The sequence below is a fragment of the Taeniopygia guttata genome, chromosome 13, assembly GCF_048771995.1.
Source record: "Taeniopygia guttata chromosome 13, bTaeGut7.mat, whole genome shotgun sequence".
NCBI lineage: Eukaryota > Metazoa > Chordata > Aves > Passeriformes > Estrildidae > Taeniopygia > Taeniopygia guttata.
The window spans coordinates 7,219,657-7,235,838 of NC_133038.1; the positions used below are offsets into that span (position 1 = coordinate 7,219,657).

General features: G+C 52.1%; 1 protein-coding gene across 9 annotated transcripts in view; it reads right to left on the reverse strand.

Moving 5' to 3' along the window:
• EBF1 (EBF transcription factor 1) overlaps positions 1-8,730 on the reverse strand; it is a 269,110-nt gene extending 260,380 nt beyond the window's left edge. For 5 of the 9 annotated variants that reach the window (XM_032750927.3, XM_030284314.4, XM_030284316.4 and 2 more), the window contains exons 1-4: positions 7,729-8,730; positions 6,247-6,403; positions 5,874-5,937; positions 5,599-5,654 (exon numbers count right to left, since the gene is read on the reverse strand). In XM_032750927.3, coding sequence (XP_032606818.1) covers positions 5,599-5,654; positions 5,874-5,937; positions 6,247-6,403; positions 7,729-7,862 — 411 coding nt within the window. In that variant the 5' untranslated portion in view covers positions 7,863-8,730. The remainder of the gene's footprint in view (positions 1-5,598; positions 5,655-5,873; positions 5,938-6,246; positions 6,404-7,728) is intronic. The other 4 variants (XM_030284318.4, XM_030284317.4, XM_030284313.4 and 1 more) reach the window with 1 other exon arrangement.
• Positions 8,731-16,182: the final 7,452 nt, after the last annotated feature.

Consider the following 16,182-nt stretch of genomic DNA (forward strand, 5'->3'; position numbering starts at 1 on the left):
TCCTCACAAAATTAATCTTCCATTCTGCCAGCTGTTACTCACCCAAGTAACCTTCCTGCAAGAAGTCCCAGTGAGTAACAGTCACTCATGCACAAACAGACCTCAAAATCTGGCCCCGAAAAATTTCTGTCAAAAATATGAGACTTCCTCACTTCTATTTAAATGAAGCTGTAGAAACTTAAATCTAATTCAATTCACTGCCTAACAGCAAATAAAAATTACTGCGTTGAGCACATCACAGTCAGGTACGTCCAAAAATTCACCTAAACTTTTCAGCGACAGACTTCATTATTAAAAAAAAATAAGAAGAAATAAAAAATAAAAAGGAATGGGGGCGATATGCAAGTCAAGGCTACAGTTCTCATTTAATCTACTTTTTCCACAGTAGACGCAGCAATAAAATAATCGTCAAACAAACTGGAAAAATACAGAGAATGATTTTTTTTTCTTAACCATTCCTGAATAAATCCAGATTTATGCTGGTACAAGTAAGGACAGAATCATCTCGTGGTGTCAGTTTGCCAGTCAAGCAATCCTGCTTTCAGAACTGGACGAAAAACAATCTTGAAGGAATGAGATCACGGTCATTATATTACCCAGTTATGTCAGGGCCTTGATTTTAAAAGAGTAAGAGAAGGAGAGAAATCACCAACATGCACCTAAATCCACTTGCTTTCAGATTCCATCTGCCTCACAAAACAAAGTATCTCCCTTACAGAAATAAAAGAGAAGGGAAAACTCATTAAAATTAGGGTCTTTTCCAAAACAGAACTAAAATGATTTGGAATGACGTTTACAGCTGTACACACAGGGAGAAAATAAAATCCTGGCCCCACCGAATTCAATAGGCGCTTTGCAATTGACTTCAGATGGGCCAGAATTTCACCCAGAGAGGATTAGGCTTGTATCCACTATATATCTACAGAGAAAATACTGTGAATTACATTTATTTGGCTTTGAATCCTTAACCCTCAATTACCCGAGGTTTTACCCCTTCCCCAGGCAAAACCTCGACTCATCCCAGGGAGGTTTATCCCGGACAAGCAGCGCGGAGCTGGTCCCGGGGCGAGGACAGGGAGTTCTTGCTCTGCCTCTCCACACACAATTCAGAAGCATCTAATTATTTTATCCAGTCTCCCTCTGCCTTTGATTCACAGCCTGCTTATCGACGTATTCACACAAATTAAATAAATTTATCTCTCCTAATATGTTCATTTTTAATGGTTTTCAAACATTCACATGGAAACAGCTCTAGCGTAAATATCCCAGAACAAATGGCTGTATATTATACAGGAGGGAGCAGTTGGGCTGCCAGACTGGGAATGCACCAGGCCATCTGGCTCAGGCAGTCTCTCCAAAATCCTCAGCTTTGTTTTCACCCTCAGACTCCAAACAACACATTTTCCACTGTGATGAGTTTACATTTTCCCAAACACAGGTCCTGATCATGCATGCAAATTCCAAACTTCTCCATTCCTCTCTGTACAAGAAAATTAAAATCACCTGCGCTTCTGACATCTCACCAAAGGCACAAGAAAGCTGCTAAAATCTGGTGCAATGTAAACTTTCCCCGTCACAGGGGTTAGGTTTTGTTTTATGTTTGTGTGAAATTTCTCCGAGTCTGCTGAGGCTCCTCTGAACTTATTGATAACATTTTTTTTTCCCATGCGTGTAGCTGCCAGAGAAGGGCCATGCCATGCACAGAATAGAGCTGATCAAATATCTACAGACATCAGAGAATGACAGACAAGTCAACACAAAAACCATTTGCATCCAGAGTTATAGCTCTGAAAAAAAATCCAAATATAAACAAGGTTTAAGTCTGAAGGAAAGATTTTTGACTCATGAGGGCTCTCAGCAATAGACAATAGCCATTGAACAAAACTTATGATTCTTAAGATGCCTGAGCCATATTAGCATCCGTTATATCTTATGGATGAGAACAGCTGAAGGAAAAACGGGTGGGGAAAAAGTATTTCAGATTTATTTCCTCCATCTTTCCTAATAGTGAAATACCTCAACTTTATGAAAATACAGCTGAAGAAATAGAAGGCATCTCTTCTCCATAAACATATTAAAATCCCTTGACTTGCCTAAAAACTCCAGTTTTATTAGAGCAGACATATTTCACATTTTGCAGGCAATTTTAAAAAGCATCATTGTTAGAGGCAGATCTTCTGCAGGAAGAGCTGCTGCTTTACAGAAAGCAACAGCTATAAAGTTTGGGGTCCTACAGGGTTTTAAGCGCATTAGGAATGTGATCCTCACATAAAATGAGGTGCCAATATAACATAAAAAAAATTTAATTAAGCCAGTATTGACACCGAATGTTGTTGCCTGAACTCGAAAGAACTTCTCTGCCACAGGAATTATTTGTGTGCAGCGTTTACAATTTTTAAGTGACGGGGACACATTTTAGAAACTTAGCGAGACCCCGAAAGCCGCATAATTCCCATTTCACTCCTCCAGGGCCACCACCAAAGGCCAAGTATGATACCCCAAACACACCCCAAAACGAGGCACTCTGAGACCAACCCTGGCTGGGTTTCCCATTTGGAGGTCCCGGTTCCCAAGGAGTGCCTGTGCAGCCTGAGCTCCTGCACAGCTCATCCCACAGCCCAGCCCTGCCCTGGGATGCAGCTCCCAACACAACTCTCCATCCAGTCCCATCCCCATCCTGCTCCACAGCTGACAGAGAAACACACAGAAACACACACACCATGGCACGGAGATCCCTCTCTTCCACCCAGGACACCACTCTTGCTACGAGTTTCCCAGCTGGGCACCGCCACACAAACAAATCCCTGACTTGGGCAGAGCAGGAGCACTCAGGAGCAGGAACTTCTCCTCTTTAGTTCATTCACAGCCCCCAGCATAGCCAAGCCCTGCCTACCTACTGCTATAACACATGCTGCTAATGGGACGCTCACATTAAATCTCTGAGCAGCTATCCTATGCACAGAAATCCAGGTCTGATTTGCAGAAGGGCTTTTATTTTATCTTACCTAACTTAATAATCTGCAACCGTACAAAACCTCACAATTTGTAACTCTGACACAAAGAGAATATATTTAAATCTGATGTGTCCGTATTAAAAAATAATAATAAAAAATTAATATTTAAAAAAAAGCCACAGATACTTTCCTGTATGATCTGGGGAACCTAACTCATTCAAGCTTTGCTTCTGTGGGATTTTTAATTTGCCACCAGAAACCTCAGAGTAGCTGTAATTTCAGTCTGGGAATTCACAATTATCGAGTGTGTGAATGTGCGCGTGTGAAGACTGAGCAGATATTTGCCAGCTGAAACGTGTATGCTTCTGCAACAGTTTCATTTAAAAGTAATCATTTCATTATCCAATTTGTTCTGAGCGTCATGCATTAAAATACTACACCTTCAAGTAGACTGACAATATATATTTAACTTTCATTAAAAATTAAAGAATTTTCAGACAGTCTTTGCAATATTTAATTACAGTTTGATGATTTGAAAGTTACTTGAGAATCTTCTATATAATTCACTGTCATAAAATATAAATTATATATTCAACATTTGGGTGAGCTTCTGTCATGTGTTGTACTTCACTTCCTAATAAGCATTCAGTAACCGATGCGGTCCCAACTCTGAAATAATTTCACTTTTGTAAAGAAAGAATTTAAAAAGGAAAAGAAGAAGAATTTAGCATCTGGCCCTCAAAAAAATTTGGAGCGGCACATGCCACAGTTTTGACATGACAATGCCCTATTTTTCAAAAGCAATTATAGTCATACCTAAAGAAACTATAGACATGAAATTAATATGTAAGCAAACACGTTTGCGTCTAAACCAGCCTTTTACTCCCCCTTTTCTAATCTAAGCTCAGAGAGCTTTTGTTCTAAAATCCTCGCTTCTCCTCACTGCACTTTTCCCAAAATCTGTAATTTGCACTAACTTTGTTTTTCTAAGACTTCCTGAAACCAGACAGATTTTTTTTTTCTCCTGCTTCTTCATTGTGAACGTGCTTTAAAGCTACACGGTAGGTCTTACAAATAAACTGTATCTCGGAGTTTTTTCCCCCTTTCTCTCCAAAGACCCTCTGATGACTTGATAATAATGAGAGACCAAGAGGTCAAACAGTGCCTTAGGATGAACTCTTCATATGCAAGATGCCTTTGTTAAGAAAATTATTTTGAATCCACTGCTCTCCATGAGTTCAGGGCTCTGTTTTCAACAGGATTATGACCAGAGGCTTCTGCATTTCCGTAACGATAGGAAAGCTATTTAAAGATAATATTTATTGATAGTCTTTCTCACACGATCTACACTGAAATACACAAGCTCCAAAAGGACTAAAAAGAGTTCATATATCAGGAATATTTTGTTACTTTTAACAGAAACTAACAAATTTGTGCCTGAAAACCAGGGAATGACAGCAAACGCTTTCCAGGATTTTTATGAGGAAGGGTATGTGACTGCTGTTTTAATTCCTACAGGGAACGGGCTCCCTGTTTGGAAGTGTACAGTATAACAGAGTTCAGATGCATAGTGGATTGTCTAGTAAAATTCACCCAAGTTCCTTTTTTCTCTTTTTTTTTTTTTTTTTTTTTTTTTTTTTTTTTTTTTACTGTTGAAAGACAGTCTTCAATAGCAGGAAAAGATGTTTTGGGACCATCAAAGAGAGTTTTGTAAAACAAACTCAGCCCTTAGAGCTTTATGTTTTGCTGTAGAAAAGAAACCCAAATACAAGCCAAGAGTTTTGTCCCTGCAGACAACATACAAGGACTGACGTTTCCTAGCGGTACAGAAAAAAACCCTTAATGTTTTTCTTAAATAAAATTTAAGCATTTTCTTTAACAAGTAAAACAGATTAGGAGAGGAAGAAACACATTTTAAGAGTGAAAAGGCTCAAAAGCGCTCCCAACTATTTAAAAGAAACATATTCTAAGAGAAAAATATTCTGAGAGAAGCAGAAAAAAAGCCAGAGTAACAATAAAAAATAGAAAAGAAAAAATAAAAAAAAAAAAAAAGAAAGGAGGGAGAATCGATTTGCTCAGATAGTCGCTTTGTAAAAATACCGGTTTTAAACAGAAAAGAATTTTTTACAGGTAGGCACGCACGTTATTACTCTGCTTGGGAGGCTAAAGAACGGGCTTAAAATGAGGATTAATCCACTGACAAGCCCTGCTGCCCTGCCCGAGTCCGACACCGAGCTCGCCGCTGCCCGCGCCGCGATTCTGGGCTCTATTCCGACATGCAAACGTGTCGCGATAGAACCGCTCCTCCTTCAGCCAGCGCGGCCGGACCGCCCGAGCCCCGCGCCGGGCAGCGCCTTGTGCCGGCGGCGCTCGGGGGCTGCCGGAGGCCGGAGGTTAATTCTTATTAATTAAGCGGCAAAACCATCCGCAGCCCTGCCTGGAGGGTCGCCTGTATTTTTCTCGCGCAGCCCAGCAGCGGGCAGGGTCCCGCGGGGACCCCCGCCGCCCCGCAGCCCGGGGCTGCCCGGAGCGGCAGCGCGGCCGTGCCCGCGGGAGGCGGAGGCTCCGTCCCGGCCCCGCCGGGCAGAGCGGCCCCGCCGCGGGGGCGGGTTTGGGCTCCCGGGGCCGCCCCGACGGCACCCACCTGCTTGGTCATGGAGTCGATGAGGCGCACGTAGAAATCCTGCTCCGTCCTGATCCCTGAAAGAAGGCAGAGCCCCCCGTGAGCAGCGGAGCGGGGCCGGCCGGCGGCAGCGCGCCGGGGCTCGCCCGAGGGCTCGGGCCTGCCGGGGCCGCCCGTGTCCCGGCAGCGAGCGGAGGGGAACCGGGGGAACCGGGGGAACCGGGCGCTGCTGGGCTCTGCAGCCGCGGAGGCGGCGGGGGGCGACGGGGCCGACCCCGGGGGCTCCCAGCCCTTACCGTTGCTGTAGAGCAGCTGCAGGCGGTAGTGGATCCCGTTGTTGGTCTTCTCGCTGTTGGCTTCCTGAAGTCAAAGGCGACACGGGAGGCCGGAGGGAAAAGGAAAACAGTATCAATGGAGCTTCTCCATCACTCGCACGCCGGGGGTCCCGGGAATTGGATGGGGAAGCTCTCAGCCCTCTCCCCCGCCCCGGGCATAGCGAGGGAGCAGGGGACACCCTCTCCTCATCTGCCCTCCGGGACAGCGGAAGACTGAGGCGCCCGGGAGGCTGCCGTGGCTCCCGGGACGAGCCGGTGTCGCGGCCCCGAGGGAGCGGAGCGGGGAGGGCCCCGGAGAGGCGGCCGAGCCCCCACGGGGCGCCAGGGTACTCACCTTCTCCTTCTCCACGAAGCCCACGAAGGCGGTGCGCTCGATCTCCACGGGCTGCCCCTGCCGGTCGTACAGAGCCAGGACGAAGTGGAAAAAGTTGGACTTCCTCAGGTTGGAAGGCGGCTGCTTCTCGAAGTGAGCCCGGGCCAGACCCACTCCGCTGGGACCAGAAACACGCGGGTTAGCGGCAGCTCCGACGACGCGGCCTCACGCACCCCCAGCCGCCTCCCGGGCCCGTGCCTTCCCCCGCCGGGACCCGGCTGGGCCCTCCCGGGGCAGAGCATCCCTCCTCCCCCGAGCCGCCCCGGGGCTTTTCCCTCTGGGCACGGAGAAATACTCCAGCTCCGAACCCCGCGGAGCCCCGACCCCATCCCGTCCTGCGGCGAGCCCGAAACCCCCAGCAGCCCCCCCAGCCCGGGCCCGGTACCCACCAGCCCTCCCCGGGGGCCGTGCCCGCTCGCAGCCGGCCCTGCATGGCGGGGGAGCCGCGCTCAGAGCCGCCGGCGCGTTGCCCCGCGGAGCAGCATCGGTCCTGCCACTTCTCAAACTCGGCTCGGAGCTGTCACACCAGCGCCCATGTGCCTTATCTTGCGAGCCTTTCCTCCCGCGCCGGAGCGGTGGGTAAACACCGAGCCCAGGAGACAACTTCAAATATTTCAGGGTTGTCCCTGCAGAAACTTTCCCTTCCTTAGAGGGCTCCAAAGTGGGGGGGTGCAGGGCGAGGTGGGAGACACTGGGAGATGTCAACATTAAACTGATGCCGGATGATGCCGGCTCCAGGGCTCAAGCTGCGAATCCAGCATCAGGGTTTGGTTCGTGTTTGGGTTGTTTTTCTCCCGGGAAGAGGATGGGAAGAAGGAGAAATAAGAGAGAAAACGAGGCTGGGCGCAGCTTCGCCAAACCCATTTTATATTTGGTGGGATTTCTTTTTTAAAATCTGAGATAAGCGGCAGTGGTTTTACAAAGGGACTTCAAACTAAATTTCTCCAGGAGTACGCTTTGCAAACTCCCTACTTATCGGAGGAGAAGAAGGGGAGCTGCTGATTCTGACGAGAATAGGAAAGCGAGGTAGAAAAATATATTTTGGATACATCCGTGCACAACTCGCTGCTTTCCGGAGGAGGAAAGTGTCATTCGAAGATTTTAAGACTAAATCAGCAACAAACATAGTTTTGAAAACTCCTTCCTCCGAGCGAACACAAGGAGCCAGAGAGATGAAACCTACCTATCTGTACCTAGCGAAACTCGCCACTTCCTTTATTGTTGTTATCATTATTTAATAAAAAGTCATTCCTACGGGACAATAGGGATAAATATTTAACTGGCGACATCTACGCGAAACTCACTGCTGGTAGCAGAGCTCCAGAGCCGGGTTTTTGTTGGCTCGGGGGGAAAGGCGCTGCCGCGGGGAGCAGCGCGGCGGGCGGGAGCGCCCCGGGGCGCGGAGCGGGGCGCGGGCGCGGAGCGGGCGCGGAGCCTGCCTACCTCTGAGCGGCCGTGCTGGCGTCCAGGACGCCGGCTCCCTGCATCCACGTCCGCACCGCGTTCATCCCCGCGCCGAGGGGCTCTTCCTTCATGCTGCTCCCACTCCGCTGGATGCTTTCCTGAATCCCAAACATGAATCAGAAACAACAGAGCAAATCTTCCTCCTTTATTCAAAAATTTTTAAAAGTGGTAAAATCGCCAGGCGGACTGTTATATGTGGGGTTTTTTTCTTTCTTTCTCTCTTTTTTTTCTCTCTCTCTGCAGCTGATCGCTGGAATCAAAGCAAGTCGGAGAAAGCAAATACAGGCACGCACATTAAAAAAAAAAAAATCCAGAGGCAATCAGAGTCCGGTTTTGTTGCTGCTGTTTGCTGCGTGTGCAGTTTGTTTGGGTGCTTGGAGGGGCTGGCGGGGTGCTGGGGGCTGGTTGCAGCGCTCGCAAGCCGGAGGAGTACTTGAAGTCCCTTTTGTATGGAGACACCCCTCGGATGGCAGCAGGCAAAAAAAAAAAAAAAAATCTCAGATGGCAGTTTAAGAAACAATAGGACGAACGGGAGCTGCGGCAGGCTCTGCTACATCAAGTGTCATTTTCCAGTGACAAGAGAGGCAAGTCCCCCCCCTTCTCCCCTCTCTCTTTTCTTTCTTTCTTTTCTCCCTCTTTCTTCTCTCCTCTCCCAGCCGAAGCGCTCTCCGCTCCTCTCCTCTCTACTCCCTCCTCCAGCCGCGCAGGAAGCGAGTTGCCGGAGCCGGGCGCACGCCGGGAAGGGAGCGAGAGGGGCGCACCCGCGGCGGCGGCGCGGACGGACGGCCGGAGGGAGACCCTGGGGCTCCCCGTGCCCCCTCCCTGTCCCGCAGCGCCGGGCGGACTCGCCGTCTCTCCCTATGGGAGCCACTTTGACTGTCCCCGCCGCCGAACACGAGCCCCGCAGCCCCGGCGGGCGGGGGGCGGGGCCGCTGTGGCCACGCCCCCTCATTTGCATCGCGTCACCGCCCCGCCTCCGCTCCGCCGCCGCCAATGGGCGCCGGCACAGCGCGGCCGAGGGGGCGGGGTCACGCATCCCTCATTAGCATAGCCCCGCCCCGGCGCGGCCGGCCGGGGGAAAGTTGCCCCGGAGCGGCGGGGCGGGCCCGGGGCGGCGCGGCCGCGCCTTTGTTCGGAGCGCCGCGGGCAGCCCGGCACGGCCCCGAGGGGCTCCCCGGCCCCGCACCGGCCCGCCGCCGCCCGGGGACGGCCCTCGGCACCGCTGAGTGCGGAGCCCTCCCCGCTGCCCCCGGGATCCGCCGGCAGCGCCCGGCTGCCCACCGCGCACAAAGCTGGGGATGCCCCGTGCCCGCGGACCGTGCCCGGTGCCCGAGCCCGGGATTGTCCCTCGCTGGAAGCGCGGGTGGGGCAATCCCCCGCCGCAAAGCCCCGCTGCATCCCCGCGCTCGGGCCGGCTCCTGCCCCGCTCCCGGCAGCGTGCGCTGCTTTGCGGCACAAGAACGCGATTTCCGAACAGGACAGTTCGCCGTGAAAGTTCTTTCTTTTTTTCTGTTTTTTGGGTTTTTTTTTTTTTTTTCTGCTATGAAGTCCGATTTTTGTTTTCTCAGGGAAAATAATAATTATAATAAAACAGTTCCTGTCCTCGCTAGGGAAGAGCCGGGCCGGTTACGACGCGGCCGAGCGGGCGCAGTCCCGCGCCTCTCCGCTGTCCCCGCATCACCCTCCATCCTTCCCCCGCCCGAGTCGCTCGGTGCCCGAGCCGCTCCCGTCTCGTCTCTCGCACGGGCTCTTGCCGCGGAAGGAGCTCTCTGTGCCGAGGGTCTCGGTTATGCCTCCCCAAACACAGGCTTGCCCATCTTTGCACATGTAATGGAACAAAACCCTGCGCATCCCGGCGCGCCGGGCTCCCTGCCCTCTCCGCGGCGATGTCACAGCGCGGAGGGCAAGCTCTGCAGTGTCTGGGCTATCTCTGAATTGCTGCCGTGTCCCTTCATGTCCCTCTCCCCGATCAGAGGGGCGGGAGGTACTGCCCCGGGGGGCGCAGGGGCGGGCGGCTGCTGTCCGCTCCTTCCAGGGCTGCGGAGGGGCAGCGGAGCCCCCCGGGAGGCAGCTAAGGGCCCGGAGAGCAGCCGGACCAGTCTGTCAGCACCACTCTGCCTCTCCAGAGGCACCCCACGGCAGCCCGACAACTACACAGCACCCTCTCCCAACCACCTGTACATCACTTTGTGTGGCACAGCCGCCTGAGACACAGCTCGGACTCCAAAGCAGGCACAGAGCCCGCTGCCAGTGCCTCGCTGGCGCTGAGAAACTGCCCCCGATCCTTGGCTCCAGGCGAGTCCACACACAAAACATCCACATCGCCAGCATTCTGCATCCTCACACAGGAACTGTCACAGACAGCAAGTTTTCACATTCCCTGAAGATGCCATTTGAATCTTGACACGGTGCTAGCGTGTCATATCTCAGGGAGATGTGGAAGAACACGGACACACAGCCACACATGAATATTTACGCCATAGGTACGGCATAGGAGCAGTTTGGCTCCGGCAGAGCTCGGGCTCATTGGGCTTCCTCCGGCTGCTGCTGTATCAGTTGTATCATATCCAGCCTAAATGCCTCCATGGTGAGATACATTCTGCAATTAAAAGCTATTTGCACCTGCACTGATTGCTCCTCTCCCAGGGCAGGGATCTGCCCAGGGAGGAATAATGCATTTGAATCAATATACTGAGCAGTTGGCAGATTTCTCCCTTCAAATCTGTTCGGGGGCTCAGGGGCCGTTTCCGTGCCTTTTCCAGGATGCTAAAGGGAAAAGCATCCCAGCTGCAGGCTCCACCGGGCAGGGACAGCCAGCCAAGGCACTAGCAGTGACAGGTTCTCCACTCTTTTCCTCCTCACACAAGACTTGTGCCTCTGTGCCCAGCACTCAGGGAGCTCCGGCTGAAGGCTGGTGGGGAGATGCCCCACCTGGGGCTTAGGGGTAGTCTCAAAGCCAATAAATAAATTGCTATAAGGATGAAAGAGTTAAACCCTGGCTCGACCCTCACAGGAGGAGTGTGAAAGAAAAGCAGAAAGGAAACAGGGAGGGAGTGAGAAAGTCAGGACTTAAAAAAAAAAAAAAAAAAAAAAAAGAAAAAAGAAAAAGAGAGCTGGCAGCAGGCAAGGAGAATTCTGTGCTCCATCCACCCTGCAGAGGCCAACCCTGGAGCACTGGGGCTTTGATTTTAAGGAATTTCCAGTTGCCTTTAGCATTCCCTCTCTGCCCCCTGCCTGGTTCTGCTCTCTGGACCAGCACCACCCCACTGGGACTGCAGCAGCACACAGGTCCCTGCCAGGCCCGCTGTGAGGCTGCAGCGTATTCCTGTGGGAAGCTGGGTCCATCCTCCCCTCAGCATGGCAAACAGAGCTGCACAGCCTGCCACAGGGGAATTCTCAGTGCTGGGACTCGGCTCTTCCCTCTTCTGCTGCAGGAGCAAACTGGGGCACGCTGCAGTGAGGGGTCCCTGCAAGCCCGAGTTAAATGCTCCCTCCATTCAACACAGAATAAAACACACACGGACTTGCAGGCTGTGATTTGTTCCCAGAGGTGAGGAAACTCCCAAAGCGAGCAAGAGCTGCAGGCTTGAGCCGTGGATTTTGGCCAGCAGCACAAAGCCAGGAGCTGAGTCTTTGCAGCACAGGCAGCTCACAAACAGCACCGGGATGTGGCCACAGCATTCCTGGTCATGGCAGATAGCAGGGATGGAAGCACAGGAGGGAAAGGCTGGCCCTGGCTTGCTCATCTATGTAGGAAAACAAAGGGTTCCTGGGGAACAAGTGGTTTTGAGGCCTTTGAGCAAGGGGGCCACGGAAGGAGACCTCACTCTGGAGGATAAATGTAACATCTGTGAGGGAGCAGACAGAAGTCCCAGCGCACAGGAGTCTCTCTTACTTAGGGGAAGGCCTCTCCCCTCTCTTGACACCATTTCCAAGTGGGCCCAAGGCCCCTCTCTCCTCTGACCTGGAGTTTATCCAGGACAACTCCCTCCTCCTGCCTCCAGTCCCTCCTCTCCTGCCCTGCGGCTCCCGGCACCGCGGGGATGGTTGGGCCTTGCTTCCCTCTGCCCAGAGCCCAAGGGAGGGATGCAGTAGTTGGAAGTGGGGATTTCTGAGAGAAAAGCCTTCTGGTCCCTCATCCCTGACCTTTGCAGCTGGATGAGGCCACCCCCAAAGGGACCTTGCTGCTCCTTCCTGCCCTTCTCAGGAGAAGGCAGAGGAACCCCTGGCCTGACCAGTGACAATGGGGAAAGGGAAAGGCAGCCTCTCCTCTCAAGGTGGGGCTGAAAGCAGAGCACTCAGGTGCTGAGCTCGTGCCTGCACTTTTCCAAGGGTTTGGTTCACTTATGTCATCCCCAGTGAAAATGCTTTCCATAAGTATTTTCCTTACGGGCTCCTGTGTCAATCCAAAGACTTGCAGATAAATCCAATGTCTGCCTTGGCAGGTGATGGCACTATTCACCTACTCGGGGTGCTTTATTCTTCCTACCTGGCTAGCTCCGGGGGAGAAGAGGAGAAAAGGCTCAGAGAACTGGGAATTGGGATAAAATACAATGATTGAATAGAATAATCCTGCTCAGGAGAGAGCCTGGATGCCTCAGAGGACCTGTCCACAACGTGATGGTGACAACATCCCACATTCACGCTGCTAAGAAGAAGAAGCAGTAGCAGGTGACACAGATGGGAAGGTTTCATCGAGGAACTTTCCTCCTGCTGACTCCCTTGGGCGACTCCCTGGCTAGGACGGGGTGTCGGGGCACTCCCCCAGGTCGCGGTTCAGCCCTGCGGGTGGGAAGCAGCGAGAGCTGAGCGGAGCAATTGCTTCCAGGGCCGGGGAAAGAGGGAACCCCCTCGGGGTGCCTGCGGGCGGGGGATGCCGGGCAGCAGCGAGAGGCTGGCGGGGAGAACTCCTCAGAGGGAGGACGGGAGGATGCACCCCCCAAACTCAGCGCTCCCCATCACTACCCAGGACAGGAGCCCCCCATGGCAACTCCTCAGGGGTGACTGGAGATGTGAAATTACGCGGGGATCGGTACCCCCATGGGGCTGCACGGAGGGGATCGGGGCGGGGATCGGGCGGGGATCGGGCGGGGATCGGGGCGGGGATCGGGCGGGGATCGGGGCGGGGATCGGGGCGGGGATAGGACGGGGATCGGGGCGGGATAGGGGCGGGATCGGGCGGGGATCGGGGCGGGTCCCCCCGGTGGCTCCGGGACCGCGGGGCTGGGGGGGGCCGGGGCGGCCGCGCCGCGTACCCACAGCGCCACCTCGCGGCCACACCGCGAACCGCCCCCGCCGGCACCGCCGGAACGGGAACGGGAACGGGAACGGGGAGAGACCGGGAAGGGTCCCGAGGAGGGGGAGCCCGTGGGGAAGGGGATCCCGGGGACAGGGATCCTTGCGGGGAGATCCCAGGGGATGGGGATCCCGGGGGGCGTCGGTCTCGGGGAAAAGGTGACCCCGAGGGGGCGATCCCCGGGGTGGGAAGGAGGCGAGATCCCGGGAGGGACCGACTATCCCGAGGTGGAACATGCCGGGGGCTGGTGGAACATCCCGGGAGGACGGCGGTCCGAGGGGGGCAATCCCGAGGGAGAGCATCCCCGGGGAGAAAAGCGGCTCTCACCATCCCCATTCCCGGTATCCCGGCACCGGGAGACCCCCGTTCCCGTTCCCAGCTCTGACAGCAAATGCTCTTCTGAGCACGGAGGGTGCAGCCCCCAGGTTACCCAGGGAAGCTGTGGATTCCAGTCCCTGGGAGTGTCCAAGGCCAGGCTGGATGGGGCTCTGAGCAGGATTTTGGTTCCCTGCGGTACTCACAGAAGCTTGCCGTGCAGGTACATCTAGCCTGTATTTATTTGTTTATGCTGACAACCACTGGACAGACTGCGGTTATTTTATCACACAGAATCTTGCTATGATTTTTACATTGTGAGTTCAGCAAACCATTAAACATCTCAACTGCTGTTGGCTTCAGGGGCAGGTGAGTACTTGTCTACCATTGAAGAGGGAAGGGAGAAATCCAGAGGCAGGCACTCCCTCCCTCTGAGAGGATGAGTTTAAGCATATTACATGGAATGGATTTAAATACCTACTAAAGTTGTCACATGCTTTGCTGAATCAAGACTGACTATTATCAGAAGTATTTAAGTGGCTCTGGAATCTATATCTCCTTTTAAACGCTTTCATAAACTCTGATGAGGACTTTGCATCTCAGGATTATGACTTAAAGGTGCACAAGCTCTTTTGAAGGGTGCCCTCCAAAATCCCAGGCAATTTCCCAGTTGGAGAATTAGATATTCAATACTTACTGGGTTGCAAGCATGAAGATTTCCATGTCTAGGACTGGATTTTCGGGATGTGGCTGCTCTTTTTGTGCTGGCCATTTGGAAATCTGTTTCCACTGGCATTCCTATAAATATGAGAAGGTCCTGTGACTTCAGCAGAAGCAGAACTAAGTTCATCATCTGGCTCAGAATTCTGCCTGGAGCCACAGCTGAACACATCTTGGGAGTGCTTTGCTTGGAATGATGTTTAAGATACAGAGAGACATTCACATTTGCATTAACTTTCCAGAGTTTTGGGCAACTTGTACTTCAGGTCCTGGTTTTGTTGATCCAGATCAGGGGGTTTCTTTGTTTTCATCTTTGTCCAGGATCTCTGTCACTCGAGGCAGACCAAACCTGGATTTTCCTCACGTCCCTTCTCAGGACCTTTTGTTAAAAATATCCAACCTGTGTGAAAAAGAAAAGTTCTGGTAGAAGGACAACTGGACAGTGGTGGTTACACAGGAAGGAGGGGAACTCATTGGGAACGCTGGGATATTTTGTGTTATTAGAAAGTTTGTACATGTTTTAAAATCTGCATTTCAACAGAGGTAAAGCATGTTTAAACATTCTTGCACACAGAAATTTTTTGGAAGTTGCTGTTCATTAACTAACCCTCGTGTGGGGGGTGAGACATCGAGGTCCTTAGTGAAGCTCAGCTCCTGCTGACTTTGCCCAGGGAAGGGGCAGCCTCTCTGAGCAGGCATCTGTGTGCACTGTGTTTGTTCCATATGCACACACATCCATTATGGATAACCCACAAATGCTGCTCCTGCTTCCTGAGCAGCCTCTTATGGCAAGGCTCACATCCCACTGATCCCACTGCAGGGCTTAGGAAGTGAAGCATTCAGGAGCCTCCCAAAACGTGTTACAAACGATGTATGCAGAAACAACTTCCTCCAGCACTGAAGCAGAGTCATTGTCATGGCATGATGAAGGAGCTGTTAAACAGACACAGCAGTAACACTGGAGCTGGATTCAAGCCAGGGTATTTCAAACAACTTGTAAAAAGTTCACTGATTCTTTAATGACTCCACCTGGCCAGAGCAGGACCTCTGGTTTATGTGCCTTCCAGAAGATATGCTGCAGGAGGAGTGTGTCTGAGCTGATATGAATCAAGCCCGTTCCTCAGCATCGAGTTGGTCTGGAATAGCTGTTGACCTGATGGAGTGTTAATGGGAACATTTATTTGTTTCTTTATCACTACAAAGATGTCATATATACTTACCCTGCTCCTGCCACTGTTCCCAAAGGGCTGTCAGCACCAGAGCCATTATAACACGACTGCCAGAGGTAATTTTTTTCCCCCCTCACACATTATTTCTTCAAATGATTCTGCGAAGAGAGAAAGGACTCGGATACAAAAATTGCTGGTTAAAAGAACAGTACAGTGTGATGTGAGCCAGAGAAGCTTTCTAAATGCCTGTCAGTCTCTGCCCTTATTGCTTACAGAGAGCAGCACAGGCACAGCCTGGATCTCTCTTGGCACAAGGAGTGTGCTCTAAGGATGGGATTTGCCACTGGAGCTCTCCCGTTCATGGGGACAGGTGACAACTGTGTGGCCAGAGAAAGGGGAACACCTTTGGGGTGCCTGAGGGGAGCAGGCAGTGCCCTGTGCATGGGGCACTGCGCCCCATCTTAATATTTCTTCAAATGTCTCACATGAGAGCACAAAGACTCTACCAGAGTGTTCTGGTGACACAGATCAGTAAATGAAAATCAGGCAGGAGCCCACTGCCTTTACCTGTGGAAGAAAAACAAATCCCATTGCATTTCATTTGTGTCACGCCGTGACTTGACAGTTTAAGGAAATTGCTAATGGGACCTTTTACTGCGGGGTCACAAGGTCAAACCTGGCTCTGTCGGTAATGACCAGCAGTATCTGATGAATGTTTGATGACGTGAGATGAAAATATGGGTCTCAATCCATTTATCAGTAGGAAAACCCTTCAACAGCTCAAGCCCCTTAAAGTCAATCCCGACAGAAAAGCCAGCAAGGCTGAATGGTGAACGAGCCCCTCCACAGCCCCACAGCAGACCAAGGTCAGGATGGGCCCATGCAGATGGAAAAGCTTCGAGCAGAGAGGGCTGGGCAGCACCTTTCTGTGCA